The sequence below is a fragment of the Azolla caroliniana genome, unplaced genomic scaffold (assembly GCF_043228905.1).
Source record: "Azolla caroliniana isolate FFs.n. ecotype wild unplaced genomic scaffold, voAzoCaro1.0.p SCAF_13, whole genome shotgun sequence".
NCBI lineage: Eukaryota > Viridiplantae > Streptophyta > Polypodiopsida > Salviniales > Salviniaceae > Azolla > Azolla caroliniana.
The window spans coordinates 10,048,167-10,065,664 of record NW_028230448.1 but is presented as its reverse complement, the minus strand read 5'-3'; the positions used below and the strand labels follow the sequence as shown (position 1 = coordinate 10,065,664).

Sequence of the window (17,498 nt, the reverse complement as noted above, 5' to 3'; positions counted from 1 at the left end):
ACATACTGTTTATGGGCTTCACTAAGCGCAGCATGGCGCTCATATTCAAAATGCTCATAGAGTTCCTGGAATCAATTCATACATAGAGATGGAAATCAGAGTACATAGACGTACATTAAAATTCTTAATATGCATACAATAACAAAATATTGTATAGACAATTCAATAACAGCTCCATAATTTGAGTAGGTACATACATTTATAAAGTTCCGCATAAGTATTGATATAATGAAATAGCATGTTTTCTGTTATGTACTATGTAAATTCCAAATTGAATGATCATTTACGAACTCTATAGAGTTCCATTAACAAACTTTCTGATGGATAGGAAGTAACGTAAAATGAATTAAAAGTTATACTGTATGTACAGAACAAATACATTAACAGTCACAGGATTTGTTGTTTAATTTCTTTGAAATAGGTTTTACATGAATTTGCAATTTATGTCAAAACTTAATATTTACATTAATTGTTTTGAATTCGCTTAGAATGTCAAAATGTGTCAAAATTCTGGTGACTTTTTGAACATACCTAGAGACTCTAATTACCTTTGTGTTCTTATACATTTTCATATTTCAGTCACATTTATTGCAGCCCATTATCGCAATTAGTATGTGTTCATATATATAAACATTTTTAATTAAAATACAATATCATATATAATGAGAATGCATAAATAATCAGTACCAACATTTACAAAAAAACAAATGCTTATTTCATTGCTTTCAATGTTACCTGAAACTCAAGATATTCGTCCTCTTTTTCTAAAATATTTTCTTGTAATAAATTAGTGTTGCCAATGGCCTCAACAGCTTTTTCAATACTTGAAGCATTATTTTGTACCTGATGTTACATGGAATTTTTTAATGTTTTAATAAGTTTACTTGAACTTCCACCACAATTCATACATCTTTTGAGCAGTCATAGGTCATTAGGTAACTCACTTGATTGACTAAGGATTTGAACTCATTTATTGCCTTTGTACAAATGCTCAAGAAATCCGGTATTCCAAGAGAATTCCAATTAAAGTGGGAGAATCCGGGATCTAAAACCTGTTGGAGTCTTTTTACATGAAATACAAGCAACTTGGACTCGATTGGTGTTAATATTCCCACTGCTTTGTAGTATTGCTGTACAAGATTTAGTAATCAGCATGTGTTCTATATTATAAACATAAAATGTGAATGAAATAATGAAGAAAGAAAGAATTACAGAGAGAAAGACATATTAACGTCTTTTAGGAGGCCAAAATAGCCTATAAGACCAAAGCGGAGATTACATCTTGTGATGGATCATTTTTTTCTCAAATTACACAATAATCAGTACGGATTGAGATGTACCTGTAGCATGATAGAAATATTCTCAATATACGACCTATATTTTTCGTCTTGCAAAGCAACATTTAAAGCTATCTCAGGAAGCTGAAATCCCATGGCATCTAAGTATTTAGTTTCCCGAATAATTGAATGCAGACTTTTGTTGAAATTGATTACAATTTTTCCTTCAGGGCTTTTAGAGAGAATAGGCTGTAAGCAATGGAAAATCAAAAAATTACTAGGTAATTGTATAATTGTTTACCAATGCTGGTTGGTTACAGACACAACTAGAGTTTAAATACTGCTGTAATGCTGGTGAGGAACATAAATCAGAATTTAATACAGTGACAATGCTTGCACAACTTTACATTGGCAATCATGAAATTTCTGCAAATAATTCTTAATTCTAAAAACCATTGGAAAATAACACCTTTCTTTGAATGCCCTTTCTAAATTGGCAATTCATGATTAACTATATATTATTGCACATTGGAAACTCTTTTGTGTCATTTCTGTTTCCTATTGGCTACTGTGGACCAGAACCAAACACTATTCATTATCAGTCATAGTGAGGATGTGTTAGTGTATTATATTCTAAAATGCGCTCACTGAAATCGCAGTAACCAGATACCGGACATGACATGATTCATTGTTTCAGCTTATCAGATTCAGCAGCTATGGCACTTAGTTCCCTAGAGGGTAAAAATTTGAGATGTCAACTCTCTAGCCTTAAATTTATGTGAATCAGCCCCTCAATGCCTCTCAGTAAAAAGGTATAAGGTCCTCCTCCTACACATGTCTCATGATGGATTTATCATGAGGCCCTCTTATATGGATATACAATTATGTCACATGCTTAGTACTGTGATAGGCCATCTTCGAACCTCTTCATATCAATCAACAATTGACAACGGCAGTTCTGCACCATTATCTATGGAAGAACAGATCTCTGAACTGTACCATCGGTACTGGAATCAGAGAGCACTATTTTTGCCATTGTACTGTTTTTTATGAAATAACGGGGAGATGCAACTGGCTCTTCAAACAAGATTTTGTCCTCTTGGCAAGGCAACAAATATGATGACCAGTGATCCTTGGGACTGCTATTAAGAGAAATCAATTAGTTTAAATCAATTAAAAACTCATCAAACATTATATTTCTGAAAACGTATATAGAAAGATACCTGTTTTAGATAATTAACTGCTTGTTGACTGACTGACTGAGACCATTGACCAGCCCATTGCTTCTCAAAACTGAGCATTTGCTTTGCGAGTGCACAATAATAAATGTTCATCTGAAAGGATAAATTTAGTACATGATAAGTGAAGTTTGTAAAGAGTATGAAGATTTTACAAAACACAATTCCATCAAATTTGGCAAGGTAGAAAGGAGAAAAAAAACAAATCATTGAATGTCTGTTGGAAACCTCTTGAGCTGCAGGATCTCTCATCATATCATTGCCAACTGTCTCAAACTTCTGCATGGTTCGTTTTAATCTGCTAAACAAGCATCTGGCCCAGTTAATAGAACCTGCAACAGGTGGCTGTTTAAAGAATAGGAAAAAAATGAGATATTCCATCATTATTTTGTCAAAAAAGAAAAAACAACTTTATCATTAACTAGCAGAAAATTTGTAATGATCCTCAATCAATTATTCCTTATATTTCTCTAGCTTATATAATTCTAACAGCTTATTTGGGTATTTTGCGCTATTTACCTATTTGTTCAGATTGCAAACAGCAGTTTCAAATAGAATCTCTCTTTATGATTTTCTACTCATTGAATCTATTCAGTTTTCTCCTTAGTAACATTTATTTTGGTTTGTTCTCAAAGATGAGACAACACTTAAGATGTAATCTCTTGTTTGGTCTTATGGACCATTCTGGCCTCTTAAAAGACATTAATACAACTTTCTTTCATTCTTTCTCCCTGAGCTAAACCAACAAGCTAAACATATGCGTGAAGTAACGGAATATGGCAAACTTGCACCCAACAATGTCATTAAACGTATGGTGGACATATTTTTGTCACAACAGAAAATAGTTTCCTCCACAAAAACTAGAACAATAATCCCTATAAGCAAATGATGCATAAAATCGGTTGGTCACACTCTGTCATGCCTGTAAAATTGGAATACTTTCCTGAAATAGTGGATTTTCATAGCAGTCTTGAGAAGAGGAGCATAAGAGATTCAATAAAATACTAAACTTGAGCACATTAGAATCTCTAAATATAGGATATTTCAAACACAAATTAAGATATTATATTAGGCTGCTAACTCTAGATAACCTGAAGTTACTATGTCCTAAATAATATCACGAGCAAACCTGATTCCGTGTAGTGGGAGGAGCAGTTGAATTTTTTTCGAAGATTCCACGTGTGGTTTCTATTTCTCTTAAAAACTGAAAGAAAAATGCCAACATAAATGAAATGATTTGGCACGTGATCTTTCTTACCATTAATTAAAATGAAAGCAATGACATAGCACATCCTTCCATGCTTGAGTCAACACAATTACATAGTTTTCTTCATCCTTCCATCTCTACATTCTAAAGGTTTCCATACCACACTTAAGCAATTGACTATGTTACCTGTGCTATGATATCATTAAATTTGTCCATCATTTGCTTATTAATGGCACCTTCACTTTTGATTGATTTGAAATTTCGCAAAAGATCAAGAGCTCCTGCAATAAATATCTGAAGTAAATGCTACTGTTCTATCCACATAACAATCTGCAACTGCTGATTCCTGAACTTCAATGTTTTCAACCAACATCAAAAATGGTCTAACACCATAGTTTCTGAATCAAATATAAATAACAAATAGGTCAACAAATAACTCCCTGAAGTCCTATATGTTAAAAAGACCTGATGACAATGTCTTTACATTTTAATAAAAACACTAGCTCAGAAACTAAAAATTTGTATTTATCGAGGAAAAGTTATTTTCTTATATATAAATATATTGCACACAGCACAGCTGTGTCAGTACCAACAAATTATAGACATAAAAAGAAGAAAAGCATAAAGAACAAAAGATATATTAACGTCTTTTAAGAGGCCAAAATGGCCTATAAGACCAAACAAGATATTACATCTTAAGCGTTGTCTCGTCCTTGAGAGAAACAAATCAAAATAAAATAAATACTCAGTAAACATAATAGTAAATAAGATAACAAGAGACGAGGGAATCTGGTTTTCGCTACATGTGAGATTCTCAAGTTAGATATATTGTAACTTTTATCTTCGAAATATCTCTAGCATAGGTCAATCCAGAATGGAGAGGTCTCCAAAGCGAGGGAAGCACCTACAATGGCGCGAGATAATGGCCTTTATTCGTCAATGACAAGGGTGCTGAGGTCATGGTCCATGGGGCCGGGCTCTAAGTGCACGACAAACTGGTATTGCCCGATCTATTGCAACACCTTTGTTGTGTCCTAATCGGGAGTCCATTTGTGTATCCCTTCCTTGATAGACTTGTAGCATTAGTAGGAGTGATGGGGCTAAATAAAGTTGTGATTGTCCTTTGTGGATGAGCTTGTGTGGCTCTATTATTGTCATTCAACAACTTTTCCCTATGTCTCTTGAGTTCTAGAAAGAAATTTCCTAGGCACCATTGGTCCTCATATTGCATTACCTTACGTAGCGGGCCAAAGCCTTGTTTAGAGAGGCAATGGTATCTCCCTCTGATTTCATAAAAGACACTAGAGTGACAAACATAGTGTTCTTTGGATTCCACTCCTTGGTGACACAATTGGCAAATTCGAAAGAAAGATATATTAACATCTTTTAAGAGGCCAAAATGGCATATAAGACCAAACAAGAGATTACATCTTAAGTGCCGTCTCATCTTTGAGAACAAATCAAAATAAAATAAATGTTACTAAGTAAACATAAAAGTAAATAAGATAAAAGAGACTAAACAATATTGTTATCCACACATGCAAGATTCTCAAGTTAGATATATTGTGACTTTTGTGTTAGAAATATCTCTAGCATAGGTCAATCCAGAATGGAGATAGATATAGATACAGATACAAACACAGATACAGATACAGATGCAGATGCAGATGCAAATACAGATACAGATACAGATATAGATATAGATATAGATATAGATATAGATATAGATATAGATATGGATATAGATATGGATATAGATATAGATATAGATATAGACATACTTGCCTTTTAATCATATAGATATATTTTCCTTTTCACCAAAAGACTTAACATAATAAAAGAAGGGAAATACTCAATTTTATAAATATAAAGAAACAATTTTATTGTCTGCTAAAGAATACCTTTCCCAGTTAAATGCCCCTTCAAATAGCAACATCTACAGATTTTTTGTTTTCAAGAGTTAAGAAGGTTACTCGAAGCTTTTGTTTCTTAGTTTGACAACAATACCTTCAGCACTACGTAGTTTCTTGAACGAGGTGTCTATGAAGCTCCTTGTCAAAAGCTCGATGTTCTCTTTATCCATATTAAAATTTGACATAGTCGCAGACCATTGCATTGCATAACCTTTATCAAAAACATTGAAAGGAAGCTTCTCCACATTCTCTACCATCATCAAAACTCTCTGCACAAACAACAAGTGCAGGGTCATCTGCCTTTAGATTACCAAATGTGGGACAAATTAACTACTTGAACAAATTAACTACTTGAAAACATTAATAAAATTATCTCTAAATATTAAATTCTGAAAAACAGGCAACAGAGAAATATTAACATCTCTTAAGACGCCTATATGGCCAAATAAGTGATAACAATAAAGTATATTTAATATAAGTAAATTACAAAGATTACCTAAGGTATCAAATATTCCCCTTGGCTAAGCATGTAACATTACGAACTTAAATGGACTGAAATTTTGATCAGTGTTGGTTGATAACAACCTTGATTTGTCACTAACGTGGGTGACAACATCAGGCTCAAAATGGATGTAGCCACGTGTAAGAGAAATTGGTAACGACCAATTTATTGTAACCCCTTACAGATGTTGTCATCAAGACCCTATTCTTGTAGCCCTTGATTGACATGCATCATGCGAGGAGGGGTGATGATGCTAAAGAAGGTTTTGGAGGTTCTTCATTGATGTGGTTTTGTTGTTCCGTAGTTTGGCTAATTTAATTATATTTGTGTGAGATTGTGTTCTTCTTAACAATGCGAAAACAATTTATGATTTGATCTCACACAACATTTTGGCAGCTTAAAATACATTAATATTTTTTTAATACAAAAAGTATAATATATCTGACTTGAGAATCTTAATTTATGGATGATGAGATTCTTTCGTCACTTTTTATATGTTTTTACTTTTATTTCGTCACCATTTCTATTTACTTTTTTACTGAGGTATGTTTATTTTGGTTTGCTGTTCTCAAAAATGAGAACATTTTAAGATTTAATCTCTTGTTTGGTCTTATAGGACATTTTGGCATCTTAAAAGACATTAATATATCTTTCTTTCTACCCATAACTCACTCTTACTGTAGGATGAGGCCATATAGTATTTTCTGATATAAACAAATCTGATGTATCACCCAAAATTATCAACTCTTACATATATGCTCCACCTAAGCATAAAATTAAGAAGTTAACCACAATATCAATAGTATTTTAGCCTCTACATGCTGTATGCGTGATCGTTGTTGATTTAATTTGTACAGCCGAAGACTTAAAGGGGAATGTAAAGATGAAGAACCCTCCCCCAACTTCATCTATATGTTGAATATGTTAGCATGCCTAATTGCCCAAATAATAAATATCAGAGGTTACAATGTCATATGTGATTGATTCACAACAAACAATAATGGATGTTCACAAACACATTGGTGTTGAACCTGAAGTAGTGCTCAATAAAAGTAGCCAACTACCATCAAACTCAGCCAACTTGTAAATATCAAAAGCTCACAGAATATATCTTTTACAAGTCAAGCGGCTAAATTTTTTGCATTCAAACTCCAGATTTTCATGATTATTGCATATTGTCTCTATGGCTTTACTTATCATACAATAGTGAGTATTTCTAAAATAGTTGTCCATACATGCTAGCAGGAATACTGACAATATCTTATAGGCCCCAAATCTACTACGTTAATGTTCTTTCTACCAGCAATATTGCTTCCCTGAACTTCTACACTTGAAATATTTTACTTAAGCACCATGATTTAGGGAAGGGGGGTTGCAAAGAATTTGCATAAGACATGAAGACATACCTGATTAACTAAATCTATACCATCAATGTCTCCAGTAACAGCTTTCAACTCGGGGCCTAGAAAATTTTGAAAGTCGTTCACCACGTCCACAATGTTCAATAAATCAGAACAAATTGATGACATGTACATTGTGCGTTCAAAGAGCCGTTTTCTATCAAACTCCCATCTGTAAACAAAAATATTAGGTGCTGCAACCTTTTATGATGTCAATGAGGTACAATTTTACATAGAATGTTAGATTTACCGTGGGTCACGCCCACCCAACTCAATGCGTTCACGGACATCTAAGTAAACTTCACTCCATGAATCCAGTACATTTTTTGCTATAATAATCTTCTGAGAAGCTTCTAAAGCAGGGAGTTTAAACAGAATTCGAACATTGATCTCCTCAGATACTCTTTCAGCGATCTGTTCTTCAAAACATTCAGGTAAAAGGAATACGACAAGAAATAACAAAATACACTATATGCATGTGTATAGCATAAACAAATATCTGTTATTCAATTACCAATCATCTGATTCATAAAGTATGACATGCATCATGCATGGTGCTCATAATCTCAGAAATTAGTGTGTGCAAATTTTATCCTGAAACTATTATACAAGTTATATCACTGCAATGTCATCTAAAAATGCAAGCAGAACAAACCTGCAAAGCTATGCGTTCCATAAGTCCACCCATGTGAGAATCATCTGAATAGTAACGGGATATTATCCAAACCATTCGAAGAGCATTCATCATGGGACCTACTATCTCCAAAATTTTTGCCATTGGTTCTTTGCAGATTGTCTGGAAGAATGTTTTCATACAGCAAGCATCTTTTATAATAATAAAATATTCATGTCCATGATACAAATTGCATTGAAAATAGATAATTTGAAATTATTTACTATTTGTCCCATCCCTTCCCTTAAGAGGCCATTTTTAAATTGTCATTTTTCTTCACACGCCATCATATTCATCAACATCATGGACACTTGAGCATTATCCTTGTCTTTTCTTCTATATAATGTAAGTTGAAATGTATTTTAAACATGGACTAGTAAAATCATGCATCTCTCATGAAAGGGACTACCAAATATGGCACTGCATGGCTAGTCACAAGTACAAACATGATCCTCCATACCATTTATCTCAGAATAGTTGCATCATCCAAGAGAAATCCACTAAAAGGATTTTACAGGAGGATTGCAAGATGATATTGCTTCTTGGGTGTAACGTGGTGACTACAAGACAACCTGCTCCTCCCGTGATTCAGGGGGACAACAAATAAGCTTGGGTATTTTTAAACACATGATATTTCAATGCCACCATTGAGTTGCTATGAGTTATTCAGATTACAACTGCAATCTCCAAACTGATGAGTTGTGGTTTCTACAACCACTGCAATTTCCCAGAGGAAGATCCTTCACATTATTTATATAACTATGACATGCCGAAAGAAATTTCAATATATTTGATTTGCCTCATACATAATGTAATATTTTCTATAACCGCTCATCTTTATTCATTTTTCTTTCTAAGAATTGCAAAGCTACCTTTTCAGCTTTCACTTATTTCATGAGTTTGGTATCAAAATTTCAGTTCGAAAGTCATCTTCTAGAAGCTTAACCAGCTTTAGAGTATTATATTCATTCTTGAAAACCTTAATTATAAGGTGTATTCGCAAAAAAATCCATTTATAGCCATAGGATACCTTAAAATGTCGTTCCAATGTTGTTAAAAATTTCACATTGTCTTTGGCTTCTAAGAAGATCTTTGAAATGTCTCCATACTACTTGATTGAAAAAAAAATGATCAAATTAGATTGATAGCAATGCTGGGTTCTTTATTACTATGTTCTCTTTAAAATTAAAAACAAAAATGCTAAGAAAGAAGAAAGAAAGATATATTAACGTCTTTTAAGAGGCCAAAATGGCCTATAATGTACTATATATTGATTGGATCTTCTTCAAAATTTTAATATTTTACAATAAACTTCTTTCTGCCATATCATATAGAATGGGAAGTGATTTCCATCTTGGAGAACCACTCCCATTTATATGCTTATGTGGACCGAAACTTGAGAGACTGTAAATAGCTTACCTGGGATTTGAAGGTTTGAAGAAGCTCAGTGTTGCTGCTGCCAACCTCCAATAGAGATATTATGTTCCTCACTCTTTGGGAACTGAGTTGTTCATACAAACTACTGAGCGTGTTAACTCTCTCTCGCCAAAAATTCAACTCTGCTAAAGGACTCGTCCCAGTTGGTACCTACCATAAACATCAGTTATAAGAGTATACTCTGCTAACAAATTTGTATGACCAGTTCTATATCAGAAAATAAATTTTGATTGCTTATTCATTGAATACACAAGTGGTTCATCTGTATAAGGAAAACATAACTGATTGCATATTCACTGAAAAACATCAAGGCGAAGCAACCTTGCCAATAAAACTTGGTTAGTCACAATTTCCAACCTTATAAAGGGTAGATTACAAGTGTTCCAATACAGATGCCATTATCTCTAAGGTATATAGGAACAAGAGAGGCGATTCATTTCTACAAAAAATGTGAATTCCACATTATGTAAAGTTGCTAACACTTGCTTAATGCACTTTACTTTGAAGAGTGAAAGCATTATTCATGTCTAAAGCCAATAAATTGACAACTTGGATCGGCTGTGACCAAATGCCTACATTCTGCAGTTCCGTAATAGTAATGACCAAAGATTTTGAAAGTTACAAAGAAGTTCGAGATTTTGTTATCTAAATCAAAACTCCTAGGTGATATGAAGTGGACTATAGTGCCACAATATAACACCAACTTGCAGGCAAAAGAACCAGGGAGATTGCCCGCAAAATCAAAGGAGATGTTGACACTGCTCTTCACCAGCCTACCTAGATCAGTAGATACCTACCATAAACTTCAGATGGTATCAATCAACTCTTACTCTGGATCTGATCGAGCATCTCATAGTTGCAAAGTACTGGATAACATGTTAGAAACTCGCCTTATTTTCATAGAAAGTAATATGTTGGGCCAGAGGAAATGACATATTGAAGACCTGCCAGGTACAACTGTACTGGTTTTATATGCTCAAAATATGTCCCTAGATTGAGCTATTTTTGCCACTTTAAATCACCTATGTGTGGAGATGGGAGTGACAAGAAAAAGAAATCGCGGGAGGTAAATCCAGCAAAGTGTATCAGAAATGAACGTGAAACTTTGGAATGTTACCTTGAGAAGCTCATGCTGTATTGCAGCTTCTATCACTGGTAGCCAGTCATTGGCAGCTGTCTCTAACTGCAATATCAGAATATAACAAAGAAAAGCTGTAAACCAAGAGTTGAGAAAAAGAGTCATTGTAAGCCTTCTATTTTTCCTGTACTCAAAAGTGTATATACTTCATAATGTCACCTCGAGAAGGAGATCATAGTCTACTTCACGCTTGCCAACACAATTGGCTGGAAGTGAAGGGACTGAAATTTGTGTACCCTGACAGAGAAGTTGTTTTGCACTCGATACCTGACTTGTTTTCAAACGAAACTCAGAGTGAGTTCCTGATTATAGTGTACATAGAGACAATGTTCGAAGTTTATGACGACATCAAACCTGGAAAAGAAATCTTTGCATGTTACTTTGAAGCTCGTTGCCTATCCTATCTACAGCACATGTGTTCCTTAAGGCCCAAAATTTGCTCTCGCTAAGGTCTTCTTGTGTGAGAATAGGAAGAAAGAGTTGAAGCAAGAGCTGAAATACATTGACAAAATCATTAAGAAAGTATAGCAGCAATTGAAAGGAAAGTAGCAGAATGTATGGAAAAGAGAGGAGGGAAGGCAAGAATTTTACAGGAGAATCATACAGAGCAGTAGAAAACTTGAAGCAGTGGTTTAGCTACGTACATAAATGCAACAAAGAAAATGCGGCAATGACAGGATAAAATGCACCATGTAATCCTCCCGTGATATAGGAAAGAAAAGAAGGCAGGCAATAATTTTACACAGAGAACAAGAGAAAGGGATTATTCCAGATAAAGAGTTTTGCATGTAGAAAACAAGGGAGAAGCAAGAATTCACATCAAAAAACAAGAGAAACGGTGGAATTTTACAGCAAGATCGGCAGAGAAAATCAGACTTTTACGGCGAGACAGCAAAAGAAAGACGTAAGCTTATGCAGAGAAAAGCAGAAAGAAAGATGGAGAAAGGAGCTAGAACGAAAGGAGCTAGAACGAAAGGAGCATGTTCTAGAGAATCTAAAAGAGGAAGGAAGAAGAAAGGAAAATGTTGCAGCGATTTTTGAAAGAGCAAAACAGAAGATGATGAAGAAGAAGAAGAAGAAAGGAACCTGTTCCAGTGATTCAAAGGAAGGGCCGATTGGAAGAATACCAAACTCCAAGAGGGTCTCCATATCCTGAAGAGATGTGAGACGAGCAGTTCTGAGCTTCATGAAGTACATCATGCGAACAGGCCGCAGCGGGTTTCCACGGAAATTCAAACCATTGCATGCGTTTAAACGCAGAGAGCCACGATGTGTGGTAGTGTAGAGGAGCAGACACGAGGAGGAGGAGGAGGAGGCAGAGACGGTACTGATGATGCCATCCAAGAAATCAGAGATGAGGGCAGGTTCATTGACGAAGAAGGAGATGAAGAGAGTGTGGGGGACGTCCAGCCCCGTGCAGACCTTCCTCTTCAACCAGTTCACTCTCTCGTCTAATTCGTTCTCTAATTCGTGCAGCTGTGCCGACCATGAATCCTTCTTCTCTTCCTGAGGCCGGCCCTGCAACTCCTCCATCCCTTCTGCCCGCGCTTTCTCTTGTGTCTCAGCCTCAAACTCTTCCTGTTCCTTGCCTGCTTCCACTGGATGGTTCTGGGAGGAAGGAGAAGGAGAAGGAGGCTCCTCCGCCATGTCCATGCAGAAGAAATCAACGGAACGGGATTTTGTGGCAGCGAAAGGCAACAATGAAAGAAAGGTACCTGCAGAGGAGGCAGAGATGGATGGATGGATGGATGGATGAGATGAGATGAGATGAGATGAGATGAACGAACAAACAGAGAGATGGATCGGAGCAGACAGAGACAGAGAGACTGAGACAGACGGTTAGGCAGCCAGCCTTTCCTTCCTCTCTCTCTCTCTTTTTTTCTTCTTTCTTCCTTCCTTCCTTCCTTCCTTCTTCTTCTTCTTCTACGTGAATACAACACAATATACATACATACATTACATGCATATATAGGAAACCATCAATTAATCAATCAAATCATTTATATTCGTAGAATTCGTATTCGTAATGTGATTTTAATACACACACACTCTCTCTCTCTCTCTCTCACTCGCTCACTCTTACGTTAAATTTAATTCATTACATTGCATACGTACATAAGTACATACGTGTCAACTCAATGATGTACCTACTGAAAAAAATAATATACGTACACTTATGTTGCCTCATGATACATCTACCTTCCCCATGGATCCGGCCGGCGGGAGGGGGCATATGATAGAACTAACACATGTCCGATGAGGCGATTGTGGATAAATATAATAATGGTGGCCATCTTGGCTTAGCTGGGCGGTCTGAGTTTCGTGAAGTGACCCCCCATCTTCAACAAATAATCTAGTTATCACATAATTTACATAATTTATGGCTCCACTCCACGTGATTATGTCGACTCGATGACACTTCGAGGGAAATATATGTTATATAAGCATGAATTCGGTTTGGACTTTGTACACTTCATGTGTCATCATCACTCGGCTTTATAATACTATTCTGTTTCATGAGTACCCTGTGAGCCCTTTTCAACTCCATCCCGCAAATGTCCTTTCAACCTTGTATTAATCCTCAAAACCAACGGGACTACATCTTGTAGATTTACGATGAATGTCAATTTCAATTGAAACAAAAAATCAAGATTCTACTTTGGAAACATTGTTGAGCGACAGGATTCAAACGCACACCCCCAAATCTTGTGGATATAATTCCCTCTAATTGGGCAATGCTTGTTTCATTGAGCTCCAAGTTGGATTGCATGCGTGGATTCAATCCTACTCATTAGTTGCATCAGGTACGTGTTTACATCTCTTTTAATAACCAATCACAATATACATTCATAATGGTATTGTAATTTGATACTCAACCCATTTATAGTTACAAGCAATCAATTGGTTATACACCACATTGTTCTTATGTTTAATGAGAAACCCATGACACATGTAACATAGATAATCCAATTTTGGACAAGAACTTATTCACCTCGCCTTTATCATTTATCATGCCTAGTGAAAATGCTCTAGACATGAATATATATTTTCATATTGGGTGAGATATATCAACATATATTTATGTTTTAATTGGATTGTAATTCATTAATCTCCCTTGCTTAATCTCTGGTGGCCAATGAGAACCAACTGAATCAACATGGACTAATTGTCCCATTTTTTTCCACCTCTCATTCTCCTTGTGCCAAATAAGAGTTGACCACATCTATGACAACCCTGTGGCATAAGCATGGTTTCCCGTCAAACTCAACAAGAAGTTCTTTACCCCACTTTGCTTGTGGGACCCAACCACATCAACAACATATACTCATGCAAGTTGTCTGTGAATAGTTCTTATGGCCATGTAGTTGCGCATGTGACCACCCCCACCACCATGTTTAACAAGTATGTAGTCCACTCTATCCATACCATGGAGAGAGGACTATCAACAATGTGTTTATTTGTGTCATGTTCTATCTTATGTTTGCTTCTTGCTTGTGTCTATTTGCTACCAAATCATAATAAGGCTTGACAAGGGAATCACAACCATGGACGATGCAAGGCATGTGTGATTTGCATCATCACATATTTATCGAAAAAAAACGCCTCATTATAAAATAAACCTTTGGTAGCCCAACTTATTTCAGTAGCCTGACTGACTTCATGTTGGCCAGTGGGACAAGTAGAAGTGTGAAAAGAAACAAGACACCGAGCGTAGGAAAAGTTGAACTAGCCAACAAACAAAGAAGGCGCCAAACTACCTAACAAAGAAAACAATTGTAAACGCGTCATGCTTCCGAGAAATAAGAAGCAGGGAAGCCTACAAATATCGAGTGGTTTTTTAGAGTAAAAGAGGGAGGATAATAGATATACTATTTTTTCGAAGCCAAAATGATATTGAGAGGTAAGTGTGAGCATGATACCACAGTCGATCAGTACTTGTAATTGTGAGTTTTCTTAATATATCATTCGTTCTTGTGTGGGTAATCTAGTGTGTTGAACTTGTGTTCCAAATGTATTGTTTGTGTAATAGTTGTTGATGGGTGGCTCCACCCCCCTCCCAAGGGGTTGTTATGCATCTCGTCTTCTTCTCACTCTATCACCATAGCCATCGATCTCTCACAAACTTCCGCCGCGTGTAATTCCTCGACTTCTTCTCAAAGGAGGTCGGTCATATGGTGTGCCAAGTGTTGATGGGTTGGGGGTGGAACCATAAAGAGCTCCATCCCCCTCCTAAGCAGCTAAGCATGAGGGGGGGGGGGGGGGGGGGGGAGAGAGAGAGAGAGAGAAAGACACAATATTGAGAGGCAAAAACTTCTACTAGTATCATTCATGTCCCCTTAGGTGGGGTTATATAGGATTACATGAGGGTTACAAATCAAGAACATAGAATGGGGTTTGTAGGTTAGTTACATAACCTTGTAACAACCTAGACCCACTTTACCCTATTAATATACTCACACTTACTTATGTGCACATTTGCACATACACTTACGCATGACTTTTAATACAAAGACTTCACACTTATATATCCACGTACCAACACGTTACTGTCATACACTTTCAATCCCACGAATAACAATCGTAAGTTTGTAATGAGTTGTAGCTGATTTGACCGGTTAACCTCTATTGTGCTCCTTACAAAGTTAAGAGCCATTCGTATTCTCGAGTGTGGTACGGGACAGACGAACTGGGTATCCCGACAAGAGTTATCTAGAACCCTTAGGGTTGAGTTACCCCCCCCCCCCCAACTCTCGTTCAGCTACATACATAGTCAACAGTACGACCTGAAACCCCTTCCTCCTTCCCGCTACAATCACCTTGGTCCAGTTACTCGAAAGTAGTAACCGAGAGAGAGTGTTCCTCCAGAAAGGGGTAACACAAATTGGCACACCCGGTAGGAGTTGTGAGTACACGTGTAGGAGAAAGACCCAATCACCATTACGATGCGCTCCAGGGGAATACACCCTCGGACTGCGTCTCGACATGCAGAACAAGAAAAAAGTGTGACTGAATCCGCCCTCACTAAGTAGCCTCTTCCGGAATCAGAAGCCCAGTTAACAACGCTTACCGATCCAATATCGACCAACGACAATAGCTCTGAGGTCGAACACCCTGACGCCAACAACCCACCTCAAGGGGTATTGGAGGATTCATACATAGACACGATGCCTTACCCATATCCGAGATACAACGACAAAGCTGACACGGAGACGCATGTCCACACTTTCATCACAACGTGGCAAGCTAACCACATGTCACAACGCTTGGGTGCGACCGATGCGGAGGCATTGAAAATCTTGGAGTTCGGCTTGTCCCTTGAAGGACAAGCAACGAACTAGTACCCCCAACACGACTTGGGAAAGTTTCGGTCATTTCAAGGGCTTCGGGATAGATTAGTCGGCTCTTCCATAGGACGATTCCAAAGAGGGAGCTAATGAGCCAGTTCTATGCCATGTCCCAGGAACCTCACAAAGACGAGCTCGAGGTTCCACAATTCTATTGTAATCGTCTATTAGACAAAGACGAGCTCGAGGTTGTTGTCTGCGAGTCTCCTTGTATCCTCTCATATATATTGGAATAGTTCAAAGTCTGTAGGCTCCTGTGGTTTTTCCCTTTCAGGGTTTTACATGTTAACATCTTGTTTTATTGTCTTCACATTTGACTTGCTATCTAATTGTAGCTGAATTGACATTCTCCTTCCTCAGTCTGTTCTGGGTCTCATACCGGTTCGAAGGTCTGCCCCCTCTATTAGAGATCTAGGTACTAAAGTAAGCTTAAGCTAAGGATAAATTAATGATAGATAGAAAGGAGAAAGAGAAAGAAGGGTGCCGATCCACCCGACCACCCCCGAGCGAAGGGATCGAGATGGACTCGAGCCTCGATCGGCGTCCCATACCACCGTCGTGGCGTCGAGTCGTACCTGGTGCTGGCACGCTCCCTACAAGAGTTGACCCACCACAAGAGCAGAGTCTCGATGTAGTCAAAGAGATAGTCAAATGAGGGTAGCTAGGCCTCTTATTTATAGCGATACCCAAGGCCCCCAAGCAAGTTCACACTTGGCCTAATGGGTTGTCTCAATCCCGAGGATTTAAAAGTAATCCTCCCCTTCTTTACACTCTCGTTTAACCCTCACACTTATCCATGTGTATAGAATACTATGGTAAATTCTCACCACGGGATATTATATGGTCATGCCCGTAACACCCTCTGGCCTTCCCGACTCGTTTGCCTTCTACTAGAGCCTCGTAGTTCTGGCACGCGGCTTCTACGAAGCCGATTTTCTCCTCGACTACATCGCTCCATTTGGTAACATCATGCATCCACCTCTCCCGCGGTCTGCCTCATCTTTCACCAACTTCTTCCCCAAGAAGCCTTCAAGCATCACCAACCAAAAGCTGGTGCTCTTCTCGTCCTCAACCCGAATGCCAGCCAATGTTGAGCAGTGGATGGTCTTTGCATGTCGTGTTGTAGCCTCCTCCATTAGTCTTTTCATCCCGACTCGTCTGATGTTCATCTCTAGGGTCCTTCGCGTGTCGCTCGTGTGTACCCGATTGTTCCAAAGGTACACCATGTTGCTCTTTAGTGGTCGGCCAAGTCGACGTAGTCTCTTCGAATGTGGTCGATGCCATTGCACCACATGCACCTCTGATTGATTGGTGGGTGTTGATCGCGCGCTTGATTGCCCCCTTCCCTTCGGGTTTAGGGTTTAGGGT

The 17,498-nt window shown here is 37.5% G+C and overlaps 1 protein-coding gene across 1 annotated transcript in view; it reads right to left on the bottom strand.

Moving 5' to 3' along the window:
- The window catches only part of LOC147856077 (dynein-1-alpha heavy chain, flagellar inner arm I1 complex-like), a 52,963-nt gene extending 40,531 nt beyond the window's left edge, over positions 1-12,432 (bottom strand). Inside the window, exons 1-18 of the mRNA XM_087329097.1 lie at positions 11,872-12,432; positions 11,140-11,277; positions 10,945-11,052; positions 10,765-10,830; positions 9,630-9,797; positions 9,241-9,318; positions 8,193-8,333; positions 7,788-7,951; positions 7,544-7,709; positions 5,730-5,904; positions 3,909-4,003; positions 3,645-3,719; positions 2,744-2,860; positions 2,501-2,611; positions 1,341-1,526; positions 945-1,130; positions 736-843; positions 7-65 (exon numbers count right to left, since the gene is read on the bottom strand). Of these exons, the coding sequence (XP_087185223.1) occupies positions 7-65; positions 736-843; positions 945-1,130; positions 1,341-1,526; positions 2,501-2,611; positions 2,744-2,860; positions 3,645-3,719; positions 3,909-4,003; positions 5,730-5,904; positions 7,544-7,709; positions 7,788-7,951; positions 8,193-8,333; positions 9,241-9,318; positions 9,630-9,797; positions 10,765-10,830; positions 10,945-11,052; positions 11,140-11,277; positions 11,872-12,432 (2,702 nt within the window). The remainder of the gene's footprint in view (positions 1-6; positions 66-735; positions 844-944; positions 1,131-1,340; positions 1,527-2,500; positions 2,612-2,743; positions 2,861-3,644; positions 3,720-3,908; positions 4,004-5,729; positions 5,905-7,543; positions 7,710-7,787; positions 7,952-8,192; positions 8,334-9,240; positions 9,319-9,629; positions 9,798-10,764; positions 10,831-10,944; positions 11,053-11,139; positions 11,278-11,871) is intronic.
- Positions 12,433-17,498: the final 5,066 nt, after the last annotated feature.